We start from the raw sequence: 20,719 nt of genomic DNA, 5'->3' as shown, positions 1-20,719 counted from the left end.
ATGTACAAATAATAATAATAATAATAATAATAATAATATTGAAACAATTTACACATTCAAGGACATGCATGAACTGTAAAAGACAAAGTTATTTCTTAAACAAGTATATTTCTTTAATGCACATATATAAATTACATATATTTAAAGACATGCTTGGTTTTGGCTTATGCCCCTCTTTCAGAACAAGCAAGCAAGTGGATGGACGATGAAATACAATTTTAAAAATAAAGAAATATATAATGTAATGCAAAGTTAACATGGCAATGACTGAGAAGAGGTAAAGCAGCAAAGTCCCAAAGTAAAGTAAAAACAAGCACTGTGTGGAAAAAATCTAACGTGACCTTTCCTTTGGGGAGTTAATGAAAGAGCTGGAGTATTTCTGGCGCATGATTCAGTATTTCAAGATATGTAAAAAAAAAAATAATAAAAAAAAATACATAGCAAAAATAAATCTGCACAAAGGAGCACTTGTGTGAAATGTACCGGACTGCTACACAGGATGTCAAATGCAATGGAGAGCAGAGTGTGAGGTTTTTTTCAAAGCCAAGGCATTCAGGCACAACACTCCAGCTTCACAAGAGACCTGCCTTGGCCTCAAAATCATCCACCTATCTGGTGTTGAAATACAAATAAGGCCTACGTACGTGTGATTTTGCAGGTTCACACAATCTGCTTCCCTTTTGGGCACAGTGAAATGATTGGACTGATTAAGCAGCTTACAGCAGTTGCACAATCTGATATGCACACACACATACACACGCACACACAATACACCTGCATATAGAAAGACAAACATATACAATCACCACAGTCTATACTTTTGCAATGGCACTGAGGGAAATGGGACACATAGCGGTTTGGAGAAGCAGAGGAGTCCTCTTTCTGTCAGAAAGCAGAAGTGCTTACAGCGCCTGTCCAGACAAATGGCAGATGACTGTACTTGACTTCTCTTTTTTTTAGAACAGCGAGGAAGAAGAAACCGTTTTGAAGAGAGGCACTGGTAGGATCTTTTGGCTCTACGCAGGTAAATCATTAATTTAGTAAATTCCACTGAGCCTGTGACATAATAATAATAGTCAATGCAATACATTTCAGGGCGGGATTGTGAACAGACAGTAGCTTACGTAAAATCATATTAACAATAATATTAATGAGAAAACATATCTTAGAAAAAACGAGGAAAAAAGATGTAATAAAATTCAAATTAATAGTAAGTGTCATCTTTGATGCTCTTTCTTTTCTTTCTTCTTTTTTCTGTCTTTTTTTTCTTTTCTTTTTTTAAACAGAGAATCGAGTTAAAGTGGTGTACAGCGTAGCGTAAAGTAGTGAGAGGAAAGAGTTTAAGGCAACACTGGTAACACAGCGCACCACCGGTGCTTACAGGAGCGAGATATCTGGTATGCATACAGTGGGGGGGGGGTGGGGTGAGGAGAGGGGTGTGAGTGAGTGAGTGAGTGAGTGAGTAGTGGAGATGCTTCACTTGTCCTGCATTTTCTCCAGGATGGGAACAATCATGTCAAACTTGGGTCTCTTGGCCGGGTCCTCGTTCATGCAGATTTTCATGAGCTTGCAGATGTGGGGCGAGATGCCGGGAGGGATGGTGGGGCGCAGTCCTTCCAGGGCCACCTGACGCAAAAAAAAGAAGAACACCACGCCTTAATCATTTCCAATACTTAAAAACTGAGGCAAAATATAAATAAATTCTATCAAATATTAATTTTAGTATGAGAATTTCCCTCATGTAAAGCTTTGACATTATTTTAAATTATATTCATAGCGACGAATGTCACTGAAACCTTACATAAAAAGTATCATTTAGCATTGCAGTCTCCAGTCTAAATCCTGTATTGTTACTTGAAGAAGGCAGAAATCTCATTCAATTCATTTTGGGGCTTGTAGCAGGGGTAAATACAGAAAATCTAATAACAATGTCAACTTTGAATGTCCAACCTTCATGCCAATCTCCATGTTTGAGAGGTCAGCAAAAGGGACTTCTCTGGTCACCAGCTCCCAGAGCAGTATGGCGAAGCTCCACATGTCTGCAGAGCGTCGGTTGATCTCCTCAGGTTTCTTCTGCAAGGCTGCAAGGTGACAAAAAGAGAGAGAGAGAGAGTTCTTCAGCTGGCCTATACAACCGAGGGCATACTGTAGATGCACACATCCAGAAAAAAACATTGTCATGAATTATTGAACACGATTGGCGATTTTGCAGTCTTCACTGAGAGCATATACCCTCAAAAGAAGTAATTAGGTCTTGTGCATTGTGGTAAATATAGTTAATGTGGTCTTCATTAGCACTCTGCATCAACTCTGAGAAATGCCTATCCATCAAGGAATTTGACTACAAATTTTAGTCAAGACCTGCAGTGCATCAATATATTCATGCAGTAAATGTCAAAAAAAGAAAGAAAAGCACAATAAAAGAAAAGAGCAGTGGCTTGTGCTGATCTGCTAAGTGATCGGACTGAAATGCCAGAATAGAGTGATATACCCTCAGGAGCCATCCAAGCTGGAGAGTACATCCTCCCTGGGCACTGGAACGAGAACTTCACATCCGCCATACTGATCCTAGCAGTCATGTCCTCATCAATCTGCGAGGGATGGCAGAAAGAAACAGAGTCAAGCACAAAAACAAAAAAAAACTAATAAAAGGATGTAAGTCAGTAAAGAAAGAATGTGCACATTTTTTTTATATCAAGAAGCCTGGGGTTCCTTTGTAGCACCACAGGAACATAAATCTGAGAGAAGAAAACACTCTACTGGCATGCAAGTAAAGCAGAAGGTCAGACCGACCAGTGGAGGAAGAGGATTTTCCATTTGATGTGGCACAGAGATTTGGTGGTAAATATTTATAGTAGGCTCACCATGACACTCTTGCTGTTTAGATAGTGGCGGGGAATCATTGGCTCAAGCGTGTGCAGGAAAGCCATTCCGCAGGCAATGTCCAAGGCAAACTTCACCGCCTGAGTCTGGTCCACCACGAAGTCTGTTTGGGAAGGGGGAAAAAGACCCAGTTCAATCATTCTGCGCCGTGCTGGATTGCATAATCAATGCATGCATCCCGCTGTGACCTATAACAGATTATATTCCTAGGCAAGTGCACAAAGGCATCATAAATCCAACAAATATTTCAAGTCAATCAACACTTTCCCTGTTTAAAACTATGCATCATGATCAAGGCTTTGAACCAGTTCACGGGGGGGAAAAAAACAAAAACAGAAACAGTTGATATCTTGCTAGGAACAAAAACTAAACCAGAAACTTTGTTTTTCAGTGTTCTTTGACAGAATAGTTTGTGTAAAATTGTATTAAAAGCTCTTTCAATAAAAGTTATCTGGTTGCCCATTGCTCCACTCTTAGATGCCTATTTGAGAGAAGTGCATTAAAGTGCAGTGAAACGTCCTTAGCTACTGGGCTTATGGCAGTAACCAATCTGGATTTGCACAAGCTGGCCATGAGTGTCATTGTACTCGCGGTCACACAAGTCAGAGTGGAGCTCTCGTTTTCATGTCTTGTCACATTTAGCCATACCGACCAGAGTAAAATATGTATCAATAATAGACATCTTTAAAGTCCAAAAGTCAGGCCTTCCTATTATAATCACACAATTTCACATGGTTATTAACTAGTTCTGGAAACAATATTTTTGTGGCGTTTTACCAATTCTGGCACGTTAATGTTAAGGTGGAAACATTACGTTTTAATCTGGTCATAAATCTGGTTTGAAACCCTGATCATAATACAATTCAATTCAACAAAAGATATTTATATACACATTGCCAAGTCAACTTTATTACACAAAAGGAAAAAGGGAAACGCATGCATTTCAGACCAGCTCTGCACATGGGCGGGCCTCTACACTAACACCTATGCTATGCGTATACAAGCAGACACAACACAGAGGGGACGGACACAGTACTCACTTGTGCCCTCGTGAAGTACATTATAGAGAGAACCGTACGGCATCCAATGTGTGATGATGACAGTGTGGGGGGCAGGGGGTGACTGACATGCCCCAAGAACAGGAAGGACATTCGGGTGGGAAAATATCCTGGGATGGGTGCAGGGGACAAGGAGGATGGGGGAGGACAGTACAAGGCAGACACAAGGGCATCACTAGGATGGAAATCAAAAGGCACGTCTACATAGAGGAGGGCAGCAGAGGTACATCATCATGATACTTCAGGCAGTATCATGATGTACACTCATTTCCATGGCAATAATAACAGAATAAAACACAGACTTGCATAACTAAAATACAAAACAGTAAATTGTGAACGAGCAGTGTTCAGAATTGTGATGGTCAGTTTGTGTTGAAGTTTCAAGTTGAATCTTAAAAAACTACATCTGTCCAACAGATTAATCCTTTTGTCACATTATTGGTAGGATTATGCTTGTTGTGTCCGCCTTTCTCTGAAATGACGCCAGTGTGCCTGCTCAGGGCGTTACCAAAGGAGAGATCAATGCTCTAGTTCATTTAGCTCTGGTTCATTTCCCTGAATAAACAACTGAATGATGATACGCAAAAATGACAGTACACATCATTATCGCTGGCCTTTATTCCTATGGTATTCCAAGTGCAGATGTGAAAAAGATATTTCTAGCGGTCACCTCCTAACTCAAAACTTAACCATTACTCAAAACTAATAGCACATTTGACAAATCCAAAGCCACTCGAATTCCCTCACCCAATGTCCCCTTAGAGACAGCTCTGCCACATCTGACAAGGGACACTGTTCATAAACAAGGTCAATCTCCAAGCAGTTTCAAGTCTTTAAAAAGGCATTTGATGTGACAGCATGTTTATTAACAGGGAGGGCTAATGCATGTCAGATAAGAGTAATAACTCTCTCGGTGGCAGAAGTACTTAATTACCCCTGCAACGCCACATAATATAAATATTAACAGGCATGTCTGCATACAGTATGTTCATGATAAATGTATTTTGCAAAAGTAATATGTATAATTGCTATGTCACAAAGAGACAATGCTTCTATTCTGTTCAGTGTTCAGGTTCTATTGCCACAGGGCACCCTTTCCATTTCCCAGACGTATTGTCGGAAATACACAACCTTTTTGGATGGAAATCAAACAAAAAGGATACATTTCCCAGATGAAACAAATAGCAGAGACAAAAGTGATGTGGTACTCCGTGAGGACACAAAAAGTCACATACCTTAACTTGGGATATTCCTCATTGAAGTCTCTGCTCTTTCTGGTGGTCCAATCACGGACCTTCAGAAGCTTCACCACAACCTCAGTGCCCTGCCAGCGCCCCTGCCACAGCTACCCAGAAAAGCAAGTCGTTAGAAAAGCATCACACACAACCACAGGCAACAGGCCAGTAAAACAGAGTCATATCCCATAGCCTAGTAGATAGACATTGGAGAACATCATTCATACTGTACATGAGGACTCAAATTAAATCAGGAAGTTGAAGAGTGATACACAAAACATATGTAGTGAGTTCTGTATTCACTAAATGGATTCGATTTACGTTATATATTTAATTGTTACAGTATGACTAATGAGCGAAGGCTCCATACCTCTCCGGAGTGGTTGTCATTGATTTTCAATAGGAGGGACAGCTGTTTGAAGTCGATGCCTGCATGTTTGTTCAGTGTGCCATTACCTAAAAATGCCAAACACATCCACACACGTCATCATCATGCATATCCTAGGCCGAGCATTTTTTTTTTTGAAAATGCGCTTAATGAATTCAAACTTTCCAGTGATTTACCGCTGACAATTTTTCATATAGGACTAACAGCTGTTTGTGCTCAGAGAGATTTATAGAGCGGGTGTGCAGCGTGAGTGCACACAGAGGGACTGGCAGTCAGAGATTGATCTGCTAGCCCAAGTGGAGCGTAATGACTGAGCATGACTCACGGGGCCGTGTTCGAGTGGTGCCTTTCCAGAAAGTGTCTTTGAAAGGCACTTTGGTCAAGTTCTGCCCAAGCTTCTCGGCGCGCTCTGCAACAAAGGAGGGAAATCACTCAGAAAACAACAACAACAACAAAAACAACAAAGCCAGTAAGCCACCACATGGAGAGATTTGGGCACCAATAACACTAATGATGTGGTGCATCTGCAATGAAAGGAACTGAGCCACAAGTTTCTAATACAACTTCTAATCTACTAAGACAAGGTGCTTTTAGATTCACAATCATCAACAAGGATAGACATCAGTATTCTTTCTTCTCCTATCAGTCTGTTTATGCGGCATCATGAATACCTTTGAGAATGTCACGCAGGTGTGGTTTAGCCTTATCCAGTGGGGTTTCTCCGTACTTGTTGCAGATGCTCACCTGGGCGCCATTAGTTACCAGGTCCTGGGGGAGAGAAGCACCAAAAAAGGAAATGTCTACGTTGTCCCTCAGAGGCGGACTTGTGTGTATATGTGTGTGTGTACTGCAGGACCACATGTGTTGCATCAGTCAGGAGGCCTGGGGAGCGGGGACTGACCACCAGGGGGAGCACTCACCTCGGCCACCAGGTCCTGGCCCCAGAAGCAGGCGTAGTGCAGCGGCGTGTTGCCGTGCTCGTTGGCCGCGTTGGTGTCCCCCTTGCACTGGATCAGCTGGGGGACGAGACCACAACAGCGCGGTTTACACATGATACAGGATTAAGGAGGAGACGCGCGGGAATCAACATGCTCACCAACTGAAGGCGATACCATCGTCTACGTGTTTCAAACTGCATTCGCAACCTCTTTAACGGCTTGTTCTTCTATGTATAGCACTGTAAGAGGTCGGTGACTTTTGCGGCATTTTATGTGTTTTGCTTTAAAAGTACACCCCTTATGGTATGTACACACTTTTGACCATGTATACCATCCATATAAATATTTATAGCATTGGTTTCAATGTAAAAAAAAAATATATACCCATTCTTTCCTTCCTCTTCCTCTACCAGCTTTTGTACTCTGTGGTTGTCCACAGCAGCTGTGCATAACAATCTCTACCCACACCCGCACAAACACAGACTAAACACTCAAAAGTGCACATCAGCACTTCTGCAATGTACTGCTTCAAAAAGTTCTTAATATTACGTAATAAGAGCAGTAGCAGGTTGGGCCTGACTCTGAGCCATCTGCAGAAAGCACACACTGTACACCTCCACCAGGCCTCTGAAGCTCTCCTGCAGCATTCCAAAACTATTATAACATGTCTAATATTAAACGCAGCAGCCACAATGGCCCGCAGCAGCCCAAATCCAATGATTCACCACAGCCAGGCACTCTCATACGACCAGGATATGCGAGTCACACATGTCTGGGTTTTAGTTTAGCTTTCTATTTGGGGTGAGGCCTGGAGGATTGTTCATCTTTAAAAGAGCAAAACAAAACAAAAACAAAGCAAAAAGGTGTGAAATTCAGCCCTAACATAACTGCGAAGAGTATCACAGTAGGAATTTTGCAGACACAACAATAATGGATTTTAGGCAACAAAATCATATAATGCCCTAATAACAATGAACAAATACGGTAAGTCTTTTTTACATCCATCGATGGGACCGCATCTGTACTTTTCTTTAGTGTAAGTGACTCTGTCTAATACATGAAGTCACACACATATTTCCTGTGTGAACTGAACTGAAAAGCCTCTGTAACCAATCTGTCCAGATGCTACTGTGACATCCAGTTTAAACACAATGTCTCAACTGTCCTGGAAATGGGCTGCTTTCGCCTGCTTCATTTATTTGAACGTTTGTGCCATCAGAGCCATGCCTTTTAACCATGCAGTCTGTCTCCCTTTTTGCACAAAAAGCAGTCCATCTAATAAAAACCATGTGAAAGGTAGTGTGTGTAGTTTGTGTTTTGAATGTATATTTCCAATATACTATTCTACTAGTGCAGTGCCCGTTCAAAACATGCTATTCCTGAGGCGAACCCATAGCCCAATTACATGCCCGCAAGTTGGACTTCTTTAAAAACAGGATGATGGTAGGAAAAAACATCATCCCAGCTAAGCATTCAGTAATGCTTATATGGAAAATGGTAAATGGACTGCTTTTCTGCTACTCCGAGCACTCAACGCGCTTTACAATTTCATGATGGCGAAGGCTGCCAGAATGGTGTTCAATGTCGGGCTCCTCTACCTGCTTAGCCACCAACAACCTGGTCTATAATACTGTAATAAACATGCAGTAGGCCAAGCAAAATGTAAACGTTGTTTACAGATCAAAATGACATAGGCCCAACAGCAACAGCCGTTTTGTGTTGAAGCTGTTTAGCCTAATTTAAGAACTTGATAATAGATGTGACGTACACAATTTTGTGGAATGATTCATTGTCATACGAAATCTGCAACAGTGTGACTTCCCAAAAAACAGTCTCTGGCATAAGCGACGTCATGCTCTGCCACTCCAACAGCTGGGCTGCAGCGGGCCCGAGTGAGGCACTCCATTCGCATAGTGTAAAATAGAATCATTTTAGAATAAAATAGTTTTAAAAGATTGGTCTCGTGTTTTTCAAACGTACATGTCGCTTCCACGTCTGGTGGAGCCAGTTCCATTGATTATAGTGGAAGCCAATTGCTGCAGCAAACGCTACACAAACGCTACACAAACGCTTCGGTTACGTGCCCAGTGTAGCCTCCCTGTAAGTCTGTAGCTGAAGTGGTCAGAGTAGCCTATATCTGAATGCTCGTCATGAATATGGCATTCTGAAACTGTCAGTTGAAAGTGTTGCTTCTTTCGATTCAAAACCATGCAATTGAAATTGTTGTTTGTTTAAGTCCAAAGACGGTCCAAAGTATTCAAAGTGTAGTGGCAGTTTATGAAACCATTACTTTATGTTGTTTTGAAAAGGCACTGCATATATCTGTATGGATTGTAAAACCCGTTGAAGATTTTTTTTTTTTTCCCCAAGTAAACTGGATCCTGCGGCAGTCTCCATACTATTGAGGTCAGGCTTCACTGTCATCATTAATATTTCACATCTAAACATTTTAGGCTACTCAACAGAGCACTCACTTGGGTGACTTTCTACTCGTGAACTCTGATTCAGAACTGTGCTGTGTGAGAGTGACTATAGTAATGTTGTTTCGAACAGGCATTGCATATGTGGGTATGCATGTTGTATAGTGTGAATAATTTTTGCAAGCAAACCGCATCTAGAAGCAGTCTCTATATAGTTGAGGTCTGACGTGACGATGTTCATTAATGTTACCTTTCGATATGCAAAAAACACACCCACCCATCCACACACACACTTCATTAACAGAGGTCACCCCTTGCATCCAGTTGTTTGCAAAGTGCATTTCATTGATCCTATTTACTCTGATTTACTCCATTTCTTTCATAAAAGATCTTTCCAGGATTCCTTTAGAATTATGGTCGGAGATGACAGGCCTAGCTAACAATAGGCAACCCAGATGTCACATCGTTCACAGGGGGCATTGAGTTTGCTGGTCCCGTGACCATCAGGTAGATGATGGCGACTCACCTTGCCTACTATGTCCCGGTGGCCGTGGCTGGAGGCCAGGTGCAGGGGTGTGTCATCTCCGCGGTTCATGACGTTGATGCGCGCTCCGCGCATGATGAGCATGTCCACCACGTTGGAGCGGCCCTCGCGGCACGCCCAGTGGAGGGGGCTGAAGCCGTGGTCATCCCTGTGGGCAGACACAGAGCGTGCACGTGAGCATCCGCAGCAATGACAGCCTGCACCTTTAAATTAAGCTTTACTAGCGACGGTTGTCAATTAGCAACCACTCTAGGAAAGCATGTATGACATTTATTGAGCATTGAGACACTGCCCTGCTGAAAAAAACAGCAAGAAACCAGCTTAGGCTGGTAGCTGGTTTTAGCTGGTCTTTGCTGGTCTTTGCCCAAAACACAGTTCTTATTGCTGGTCTTTGCTGGTGTAGCTGGTTAGGCCACCAGCTAGACATGCTGGCGTGACCATCTGAGGAAGCTGGTCGTGCTGGTGTGACCAGCCTGTCATTTGGGATACAACTGGTTTAAGATGGTCATGCTGGTGACCAGCCTGTCAAGCTTGACAAAGATGGTCAAGCTGGTTTTCTAGAATAACCAACATAAGCTGGTGTGGCCAGTGAAAACCAGCAATGTAGACCAGCAACACCAACTAAAATGACCAGCTTAAGGTGGTACGACAATCAAAAACAGCTGAATTACCATCATAAGCTGGGTAAACCAGCTGAAGGTGTGTTTTCGCGAGAGTTTTGCTGGTCTAGCTGGTTAACCATCAAAGGGTGGTCAAATAAGCTGGTTAACAAGCTGGTCAACCAGCAAACCACCTTTAGCTGGTCAGGCTGTTTTTTTCAGCAGGGTGTTTTGACAAGTATAAAGCAGTCAATCTTCTGTTCGCACCAAAGCAAGCCAGTGACTGTGATGGTAGACAAATGCACTTGAAGCACACTTGGTGGAGGTACTAAGTATTGACATTACAAAAGCAAGCACTAAAATAGAACATTTCAGACACTAAAATGAATCCATTCTGATTTTATTCTGAGGTTTCATCTGGCACAAAGACACCAATTAGTCTACAGATGACCTCTACTACAATCAGCCACATCCTCTAAACAATGGCCACACATGACACCCTTGAAAAAAGCTAACCGGCAGCTGACCAAAGACAAAGGCAAGGAGTGCAGATCCAAGAGAAGTGGAAATAATAGAGAGAGAGAGAGAGAGAGAGAGAGAGAGAGAGAGAGAGAGAGAGAGAGAGAGGGGGAGAGTATCTGGCAGTCTCCCTCAGTCAGGAAAAGGGAGGAAAAAACATCAGCAGGCCTGGTTTACACTGTCAGGCCATATAAGGCTCCAGAAGACTTCCTTCATCATCCATGCACAGAGTAGGCTACGCACTGGGCCCTCAGCTGCTATGCATCATCTGCTCGGCCCGCTGACTTTCACTACACTTCATCCACTCACTCACTGTGCCCCCCCCTCCTCTCTCTCTCTCTCCTTCCTTCCCTCCCTCCCTCCCTCCCTCCTTCCCTCCCTCCTTCTCTCTCTCTTTTCTTCATGCTCCACAGCCTGGCCTCTCCTCCCTAGAGAAGACGACGACGCTCGGCAAAAACGTCAGGGGAGGAATGCCGGACACACACTTCCAAGTGCCCTCAGCAAGCAGCAGGAATTCTCCCTCCAGTTTCCAGTTCCTCCCATTCCTGTGACATCAAAATTCCAGGAGGCCCTTTTTTTTTTTTTTTGCGTGTTGGCAACAGGCCTAAATAGCAGCCCAACTTCTCCATTCAGACACTATTCATTATGCACTTGTTAACACGAGTCAAGTGGTGGATGGATGTGGCCCGTGAGGAGGGGGAGCCGAATGATCTGGTGGTAAACTGATGGCGCTTTGTGGGGAGGAGGGTGAACCCTCTCCCCGCACACAGAGGGGCATGTGTTCCCCGCAGAGAGAAGATCATTGAGCTGCACCAGAGAGATCCTACTTTCGACCAGGGCAACACACTGGAAGCAGACCCACACTCTCCACAATAGAAGCTGATTATGGAAAACTGTTACTGCCAGTAGAGTGCGCAACTGTAACACTGTAGCACTGTGTATTCACTGGACAATGTAAACGTGTAGACATCCTCCGGAATTCATGTTCAGAAAATAAGCTTTATGTCCACGTTTCAGTAATGTTTTAAGTTAACGTATAAACAAATAAACTGATTCACAAGGAAGTTCCAAAAAGCCTTGGGATAGCAATACCATCTGTTATAAACCCTACATAACACAGCCATTTTTTGAAGACTCACAGTCTTTCCCAGAACAGTGAGTTATGAACTGGGTGATTTCTCTCCACCCTGGCAGGACAGGGATGTCCCAGTGTCCAGGAAATGGAGGAATTCTCCTCTGTTGCTGCCCCGTAATACTGCTGTTATTTCAGGCAGTGCCACCTGCCAGCGTAGCTCAGAGTGGCAGACGGAAGAGTTCCCTGTCTGCACCCTGTGTGTCTCAACCACGGGGAGGCCCAGCCCAGTGAGCTCACTAGGGGCCGGCCGGTCACCGCACGCCCCCACACAGTTACTCACCCCTCCACACAAGCCTGGACGCTGCGCTATACGTCATATTTACCACCACATCATTACACAGTCATACTTCTACGGTTAAAGAGCCACATCAACAGCTGACCACACCACACAAATCCAACTGCCCTGATAGAGAAGTTTACTCACATCACATCACTTTACTGTGACACATCATTCCAAAACATTCTGCATCAGTGTTGGGACTGAGATTTGTCATGGCAACACACTGCATGGTTAATGACCCTTCCAGCTCACTGTGTGAAGGGTGCGACCGCGTTAGCCTGACAAGCGGACATGCTAGATGCTTGCTGGGGGTTAAATATAAACAAGCAATCTTTCTGTATACAGCCCAGCCTCCAATCCAAAAAAGGCACTCACAAAACACCTCCCCCAACCTTGTTTCTCTTCCCCCTGTCTTTCTACAACTGTGGTAATGACAAAGTCCTGGAGGCATTTCTGAAACAGCAAAGTTAGAATTCAGGGGGTGTTTCAAGGGAGGGGGAAAAAAACTTGCTGTTTACTTAACCCTACAGAGCTACAAATACTTGTGTGGAATGCCTCGTCATGTGTAGGAAGGGCAAAGAATTATCAGTGCAAACATGAGGAAATGAGGGGCAGGAAACGGAGGCCACTATCAAACGCCACCTATCAGACTCCACTGCAATGGGCCAAACGTGGGGCAGGGAGCTAATGAGCTCTAATACAGCCCCTTGTGCATTGCCTCCCATAAATTCAAAGGCTCCCCCCACAATTCTCTCACACACTCACTCACTCACACACACACACAGTCTAGAACAAACGTGCTCTTCTCCTCCCCCTTTCTCCTGCTCATTTGGTGGGCTGTGAGGACTGCTCCCCTGAGGCTTCCGTGGTATTCCATGTAAGGACATTGTGGATTCCACAGAGCTGGCCAGTGTTTTGAGCCTGTGTGCCAGTAAATTGGTAAATTCACAGATAAATGGAGAGAGTGGGACAGAACACCTTATATGCGGACACGACGCAGCCAGCAACTTGCACAACAGCGGAGAGGGGAGTAGATGTCTGTTCAGTTGCAATTGAAACGTCAGTGGCCAGTATCAACAGGCAATCTGCTAATGGCTAAGCCTGCATGTCAGTGTGATTTATATTTCTTTTCAAAAAAAGGGAAAGACAAGACAGAAACCTATGCTCCGGGCATGCTAAATTCATTTTGAAGAACCTACTCGCCTTACATACATAAAAAAAAGCATGTTATGCCAATTGCCTCTGGAATGTTTTTCACATGTTCCTCATTTTACACATCAAAATTAAATATAGCTCTGACAGGGTTAAAAAAACAAAACAGATGGAAAAAAATAAACAGCGTTTCCTGCTTCGAGGCATGGGAAATCCATCTGTTCTGTAGCTGAGACATTTGGAGTCACGTAAGGATACATTGAAACACACACAACTAAGTAAAATTAGGGGTTCAGGGCATAGTTCACATGCTGACCTGCGTGGGAATACTGGGGAGACAATATTGCTTAAGCAATTATGTGAAATATCCAAAGTTACTTAAACACACAGTAGCTCAGCTTGAACTGCATTCCAAGAAGAGTCAACATAAAACTCTTTGAGGTGAGTTCAGCTAAACAGCCACCTGCGGGTAAATGACAGTGGTATGTTCCATTCCTTGGACAGAATTGTAAACATGCTTTGGTATGCTCTAGATATCTGTGGGAAAAAATCAGCAGGTCTTACCCTTGGTTGAGATCATTTTCTGTATTGTCCAGCCAAAGGCGAACAGCAACTGCGTTGCCTTCCCTACACTGGGTGAAGATGTCATCCATAATTGCCTCTTCAGGTAACTCTCAACGCTTACTTTGACTCTTCCAGCTCACTTTTTCTCCAGATATGACTGGCTGGATAGCAGTGGGTGACAAGGATACAGTACAGAGGTAACCGCGGAGATTCAAAGGAGGCCTGGAAAGCATTCGTCCCCAGGCTCAGAGCACACCCCTACAGTGACCAGGGGACAGAGGCAGGAGCGCTCCTTACACCTGAAAAAACAAATATGACAAAATATGTATCAACAGGAACATCAATATAGAAATGATCATACAGATGTATGATCATTTACTAATTAAATACTATTTCTTTCCATTGATACAAATACATACTTTTCACTTACGATTTTGTCATGTTCTTCATTAATTCTTGATCATTTCATTGGTTCATTTTTAAGTAAAATGAACCATGCATTCTAAATGATTGGCCTAATCTGAGTGACATGTTAAAAACTGGCTGATGGTCATTCTGCCAGGTGATACCATTCACTATAGCATCTTTGATACATAATAGCGCAAGTCAGTGATATATTTACATGCCTAGATAGCTAACAAATGTAACAGCTTCAACTAGATCAGACAAATTTGCGCCCTAGACAAAAACAAACCTATTAACCTATCAATGTTCTTGGCAATCTGGTAGAGTATGTACTATTTTGGCTAACTAATAATATGACACACAACTACCTGTAAAGTTACACCCACAAGAAACTTTACACAGGTTTGGCTGGGACCACCCATCTCTCCATGGAGTTTATGATCGTAATCATCCTGCAGACTGCTTTTCAATGTGTTCTGAAGTTAAATTCCCCTCACACTTATTTCCTGCTATGGTGCTCTGTGATGGTCGTGCCAGGGTTGGGTTGTATTAGGACAGCTCTAACGGTATAGTAAACACTTCAGTTCAACACAGTAAACCGAATCACTACAAATTAAAATTTGGGGAGACCACCTAAATACTCGTTTTGGCTTTTAATCGAAATCAGCCATGTGTAGCCAACTGAAATTCAACATTATGTTACATGGTCGCCTTAAAATAAATGTGCATATGTTACATTTAACGGGTCATTCAAGAGCTGTAACTAAATCGAAGTTAAGTCGACAGTAACGTTAACACACCTCAAAATAGCTGATAGGTAAGTTATACATAAGTTAGGTTAACAAACGTACGTCTATGTTACACTCTATCCAGTTGTTGATTCACAAGTTATAACTAGTTCGAAAATAATTGGTTGTAGTTTTAAGTTTTTACCGTTAGCGAAAAACTTAGTGGAGAAACTGACTGTTTACTGGAGTTAGGCAGCTAACGTTACATTAGCTAGCTTACCAGCTACTTTGCGACCTAGCCAGCGCCATCAGAACTACTTAATTTTTCCTCTAGTTACCCTAAGCGAACAAGGCGAACATGAATGTTGACTTCTAAAACTATCTTCGTAGATGGAATTATTGGTTAATTCAAATATCAGCACATTGTAGGCAGGAGGCATTGGTTTACATTAGCAAGCAAGCTAACCATCTTCACTGAGGTTATTTGGCAATTGATATAGCAACCTTCTTTCATTCGCTTGAACCGGGCACGTAGCTAGCTAATATGCTAGCCAACTTAGCTTTTCCACAAGTGTATATAGGGAACGCTGTCTGTCATTCATATATTTAATCGATATAACATTAAATAACTATAACTTACCTGTCGTTTTCAGTTATTTTGCATAAGGATTCAACAATAAATGTTAGTTGCCTTGACAGATTGAAGCAAAGACTGCTTACGTCCCAACAGTCCACACCCTCATGAAATCTTAAAAGCAGCTCTTTGGCTAAGAATTTTCAGTCGTTGCGCACTCTAGTGGAAAACAGCAGTCACAGTGGCTGGCTGAGCTGATTCCTTGTAGTTTTCTCGATTCCTTCAATGACAAATAAATCGTGTGAAACCAGTTCTTTATAATTATGTTAGCATAATTGCGAGCAAAGGAATGACTTATTCCCAAACACTCTCAGTTCTCTCAGAATTGTCTGAAATGAACGTGTACGCGCTGAGCAACTAAACAACTACAATCCCATAGTTCTTAGCTGTTTAACAAACGTCATAATTCTGCGTCTACACTGATGAAGCCAGAAGCCTCAAGCCTGCCTCTCTGCACATGGTTTCACAAACAACGTGGATTTATTACAATTGTGTGAGCACAATTTGAAAAATAGTTTAGCGCAGAGTAGCTAGGTCACCAGTATCCATAAAGTAATTTAAACAAACGAATTCGTTTATCGCAAACGTTTCTGATAAGCAATGGAAGTTTAGTTAGTCAACGCTACAGAGCTAATGTAGCAGCTAATGTTTTCATGCTATATTTACTAACGTTACTTCACTGCTACGTGTCCGTAATCAAATATGTTTGCTGAAGAGGAATGGAATGATACTGCTTCGGCAGGGTCATTGACTCAGTGTGCCAATACAGACAAGGATTCAATTAAAGAAAAGGTGAGTTGAGGAAGTTGTTGTTGCCCAATTCAAAGGATCTGCTTCACTTGGGCTCTTAATGCAATCTGCCCGCTTGTTTTACAGGTAACGGTAACGGCAAAGGCTGGGAAGATGAAGAGTTTGTTGAGAACTCTCCAAACTCTTGGATCAGCACGTCCAGCACCTGACTGGAGCAGTTGCTCTGCTCCTAAAGATAGTGACAGTGAAGCAGAGAAGGAGGCTCCAACATCACAGCCTAAGAAAAAGAAAAAAAGAATCAAGAAGCGTAAAAGAGGTCTGCTAGCAAAAAGTCAGACAGAAGGAGGAGATGGGGCAAATCCTGCTGGGGATGACATTCCCGAAGTTGCCAAAAAGCAGAAGTTAAGCCCTCAAGTTAAAGGTAAGTGTCTCTTTTTAAAAAAGATTATGAGTATGTGTTGCTAATATGTGCTAATAGGTGTTAAAAAAAGACCCCTTGACCATATCTTCTGGTTATTGTCTCTGTCTGTAACAGCCTCCAAGAAAAACAGTATCAAATCAGTAACAGTGGAACAGATGGAAGGTGCCCAAATGGATAAAGAGACCAGTAGCAGTATTGAGAAGGCTCTAAGTCGCAAGCAGTGGAAGAACAGAATGAAAAACAAAAGAAAATGCAAGAACAAGTACCAGGACAAAAACCATCCGCTTCAGGTGTCCACGTCAGAGACAGGGCAGGGCCGCACAGGACCGGTGAAAGGATCTGACAAAGAAGACACATCTAGCGAGCCGAAACAAATAGAGCCTTGTGAGACAAATCAGGCTAAGTCTAAGATGTCCAGGAAAGCAGAGATCAAAAGAAAAAAACAAGCAGCAAAGAAAAGTAGTAGCTCTATCCCTCCCTCTAATACAGATGAGGTAGTGCCCATAGAGAGCTTGACTGTCACCAGCAACATTACAAACGATGATTTAAATGAAAATCTTGTCGAGCCACCAGAGAAAGCAGAGCCTCTGAAGCCCTCTGACAAGAGGAAACAGAAGGAGAGACAAATGCGTGCAGATAAACTGAGGCATATACTGGATAGTCATCGCTCGGACGCCAAAGCCAAGTCTGCAGAGGACGGAGAGGAGTCGACGCAGAAAGAGACTGACGAGGAGGACAAGGTGAAGGGTGAAGGGCAGCCCTTGGACCGCTCGGCTGCTCTGCGCTCCAAAATGGAAAAGCGCCTGGAGGCAGCCAGATTTCGCTACATCAACGAGGTTCTGTACACCACCTCAAGCAGCGAGGCCAAGCGAATGTTCAAGCAGGATCCAAAGGCTTTTGAGGTCTACCATCTTGGCTTTACCACACAGGTCCAGCACTGGCCTGAAAATCCTGTGGATGCCATCATTTCCTTCATTCATCAAAAGTAAGTGCCGATTTATAATAGCAAAGTAAAGGGTGAAAACAGTGTGGCATATTTTGGAAAGCTGTCATTTTTAATGTGCCATTGTCATTGTTTGCTTTATTGTTTAATTTTTTTCAGCATTCATTCAAAGTGTAGCTATGAATGAAGTAATGTTGATTGATTGTAATATTCCTCGCCTATGCTCTAGCTCAAATTGGTTAGAATATGACATTGTGTGTTCATTATTTGTAGGCCAGCATCTTTGGTAGTTGCTGACTTTGGCTGTGGTGACTGCAAAATTGCACGTAGTGTGAAAAACAAAGTGCATAGCTTTGATCTGGCACCCACTTGTGACTTGGTGACTGTGTGTGACATGGCCAATGTAAGTGATTTAAGATTATTTACAGTAACATAAATGCCAAAAGTATTACAAGTTATTTGTTTGTTTATACACTTCAATTTTGCTCAGTTTTAAAAAAGTGTTCAGTTATCCTCATATCTAAAATAGAGGAAAAATGGTGTGATGTGCCTATTTAGATATGCCTGTATGCTTCTGTTCATGTGTGTAGGTTCCTCTTGAGGATAGTTCTGTACATATTGCGGTGTTCTGTCTCTCACTTATGGGGACTAACCTAAGTGACTTTCTCGCCGAGGCCAACAGAGTCCTGTTTATGAGGTAAGAAACTTTGTAAAGCAGTTAATATGTACGTCCTTAGTCATACGCGCCTTGAGCATGCTTCACTGCTTCCATGGTTCCCTTTTTCATGAACCCACCTTGATACTGAACTTGAGTAGAGTATTGTGGGTGTGACGGAAGTGTGGATATGAGAATGACCTGAACTCATAAGTGTGTAACTGGAAGCATGTAAAAAAAGACGTCAGCGCAAATCTGAGAATGTGGCCCTAACCTCTTTTGGATAGCATATTTTATTAGCCAACCAGGCCAGCATTATTTATTTATTTTCCAATTTCCAGTGGAGTGCTGAAGATTGCTGAGGTGGCAAGTCGGTTTGAGAATGTGCGTGGCTTCGTAGGTGCATTATCAAGTCTTGGATTCAAGTTAACATCAAAGGTGAGGTTACCATCGAAAGAACACTGTTTGAGTAGCATTAAGTTACTTTTTAAATCGTATTACCATTTCATATTTGATAATTTTCCCCCCTCAAACCCCGTTCCCACAGGACACAAACAACAACTATTTCTACCTCTTTGAGTTTGTTAAAGTTGCTCATACTCCTGAGAATACCAAGAAGGCAGGACTGGCCCTGAGACCATGTGTGTACAAGAAACGATAAGGAACTTGGGAAGAGCCACTCGGGACCAGGAGAAGAAACACGAGAAGGAAAAAGAAATCGGAAGTAGATGTTGACCTCCAGTAGTTCTACTGTATATGCCGTTCTGGTTGAAGGTGAATTGCTAATGGTGAAATACACCTGCGTGGTCTGCGATTCAAAATTAAATGGACAGTGACTATGGACAGCAACAGGACCAGAATTATTGCCTGGCGAAATCAAATCAAGGGATTCAACTATCTCAATCTTCATGTGTTGAGTATAGAAGTGTCACTGCATTGAGTTTATATTTTCTTACAAGAAAATACTGTTTTTTTTATTTACATTAATGTTTCTGGTGGTTTTGTGTTGTAATATTTTAAATATGTAAAATACATAACGATCTCTCAATTCCTGAATAAGTAATATTTGGAGAATAATCATACATAGGCCACTATAGTACTTCATGTACTATTGATTTAGTTTCCCTTGAGTTTATCTTGTATGAAAGTGACAACTTCATGATTCATTTCATTACATGATAGCGTCTTTCTTCACAGCGCCCTCAGCGTCTTTTTTAGTTTGTCTATCGTGATGGGGCATTGGGCGGCTCCTTCCTCAAATCATTACCATTAAATCAGATTATGGCATCCTGTTAAGTTTGCTGGGTTCATTTATCTCATGTCTACTACAGTTAGTTTGTCCCCCGTCTACAGTTTATCTTTCAGAAATGTTCAGAGGAATGTGTAGTATCGGGTGTAGAATTTGCAGTAAGCACTAACAATTATCCAGTTGTCAACATTGCCACTCCTACAAAGACCAGTAGCCACTGATCTGGCATAAGAGCAGTACCCAAACTGGCCTCTGATGGGCAGTCTCCCACACTGCCTGAGAAACAAGCATGAAGAATCAGGCAGCAGATGTCAACCACGTACTCGGTATGAACCCTCCACTTGGCTTTTCTCTGCATCACTGCTGCTAACGGGGACAGGAGAGCCCTGTGTGTTTGTTCAGTCAATCACCACAGCCAAAGCCAGTCAGCTTCACTGTCATGGTCTCAAGGCTGACACAGAGTAAACCTCTCGAGATCTCTGCCTTAAAGATAACGGCAGTATTTCACTGTCAATAGAACCACCTGCGTCATGACAGGCCTTGCCTGGGGCTTATTCTCATTAGCCTTGAACTGCCCATTGAAGTTCTAAAGGTTCACATAAGGTGATAGGGGCTGCTGGGACTGAAATGCTACATTGTGTTTACAGGTAAACGGAACAGTAGCACATTCATAGTATTGGGATTGCAATGCATATAATAGTGATTTTGTAAACTGGGTCTACACTGCACTACTAGCCATAAATCACTATCGATCCTAACCCCATGCAGATATAAACTAGGATCATCTGTCAAAGCCTAAAGAGATGTCAAAGTACTAACCTAACCTAACACGAAGTAAAAACAATTCACTACTTTCCTGTGATGACCTAGGAATAGATGTATACTAGGACAATCCCTCATTCACTTCACTTTGGATTAATTAAAAAGAGTATGGCTTGGTTAATGTACTGGTTAATGAAGAGCTCGTATACACCATCAACACAATCATGCTGTGTTTTCTCCTGTGTGCCTCCTTTGACATCCATGACCTTGCTACTATGTTCTATATACAGCTATACATACAGATGTGAAGGCAGAACTTACATCTTAACCGTAAGAACATAGTACAGTACATTAGTCAAAGAATATAGTTAAAACCTCTATGCTGGCACATGTTTCTGCAAAAATAACAAAACAAAACATAATGTTTTCAGACATTCATTCTACTTATGAAATTTTA

At 42.4% G+C, this 20,719-nt stretch overlaps 2 protein-coding genes across 2 annotated transcripts; one reads left to right on the top strand and one right to left on the bottom strand.

Annotated features, from left to right (window-relative positions):
- Positions 1-88: 88 nt before the first annotated feature.
- Positions 89-15,627, bottom strand: ilk (integrin-linked kinase). The gene is made up of 13 exons (XM_062553053.1): positions 15,489-15,627; positions 13,716-14,014; positions 9,449-9,614; positions 6,485-6,580; positions 6,236-6,332; positions 5,890-5,973; positions 5,547-5,632; positions 5,177-5,286; positions 3,924-4,051; positions 2,865-2,986; positions 2,492-2,591; positions 1,951-2,081; positions 89-1,626 (listed from the first exon to the last, which is right to left on the bottom strand). Exons 2-13 carry the CDS (start codon positions 13,802-13,804, stop codon positions 1,477-1,479), a joined length of 1,359 nt encoding a protein of 452 aa, XP_062409037.1. The 5' UTR covers positions 13,805-14,014; positions 15,489-15,627; the 3' UTR covers positions 89-1,476.
- Positions 15,628-15,904: 277 nt separating this feature from the next.
- Positions 15,905-19,537, top strand: rrp8 (ribosomal RNA processing 8). The gene is made up of 7 exons (XM_062553052.1): positions 15,905-16,274; positions 16,359-16,653; positions 16,768-17,638; positions 17,870-17,999; positions 18,187-18,293; positions 18,593-18,689; positions 18,799-19,537. The coding sequence occupies exons 1-7, from the start codon at positions 16,185-16,187 to the stop codon at positions 18,910-18,912; spliced, it is 1,704 nt and encodes a 567-aa protein (XP_062409036.1). The 5' UTR covers positions 15,905-16,184; the 3' UTR covers positions 18,913-19,537.
- The last annotated feature ends 1,182 nt before the right edge of the window (positions 19,538-20,719 follow it).

The sequence above is a fragment of the Sardina pilchardus genome, chromosome 13 (assembly GCF_963854185.1).
Source record: "Sardina pilchardus chromosome 13, fSarPil1.1, whole genome shotgun sequence".
NCBI classification, from domain to species: Eukaryota; Metazoa; Chordata; class Actinopteri; order Clupeiformes; family Clupeidae; genus Sardina; species Sardina pilchardus.
The sequence above is the reverse complement of the archived record's forward strand: the minus strand, read 5'-3'. Positions and strand labels throughout refer to the sequence as shown.

Coding starts and splice junctions, on each gene's coding strand:
- rrp8 (XM_062553052.1), top strand. CDS start 16,185: ATGTTTGCTGAAGAGGAATGGAATGATACTGCTTCGGCAGGGTCATTG. Junction 16,275..16,358: donor AGGATTCAATTAAAGAAAAG/GTGAGTTGAGGA, acceptor CTTGTTTTACAG/GTAACGGTAACGGCAAAGGC. Junction 18,690..18,798: donor GATTCAAGTTAACATCAAAG/GTGAGGTTACCA, acceptor CCGTTCCCACAG/GACACAAACAACAACTATTT.
- ilk (XM_062553053.1), bottom strand. CDS start 13,804: ATGGATGACATCTTCACCCAGTGTAGGGAAGGCAACGCAGTTGCTGTT. Junction 2,987..3,923: donor TGTACTTCACGAGGGCACAA/GTGAGTACTGTG, acceptor CTTCCCAAACAG/ACTTCGTGGTGGACCAGACT. Junction 2,592..2,864: donor TAAACAGCAAGAGTGTCATG/GTGAGCCTACTA, acceptor CATCCCTCGCAG/ATTGATGAGGACATGACTGC.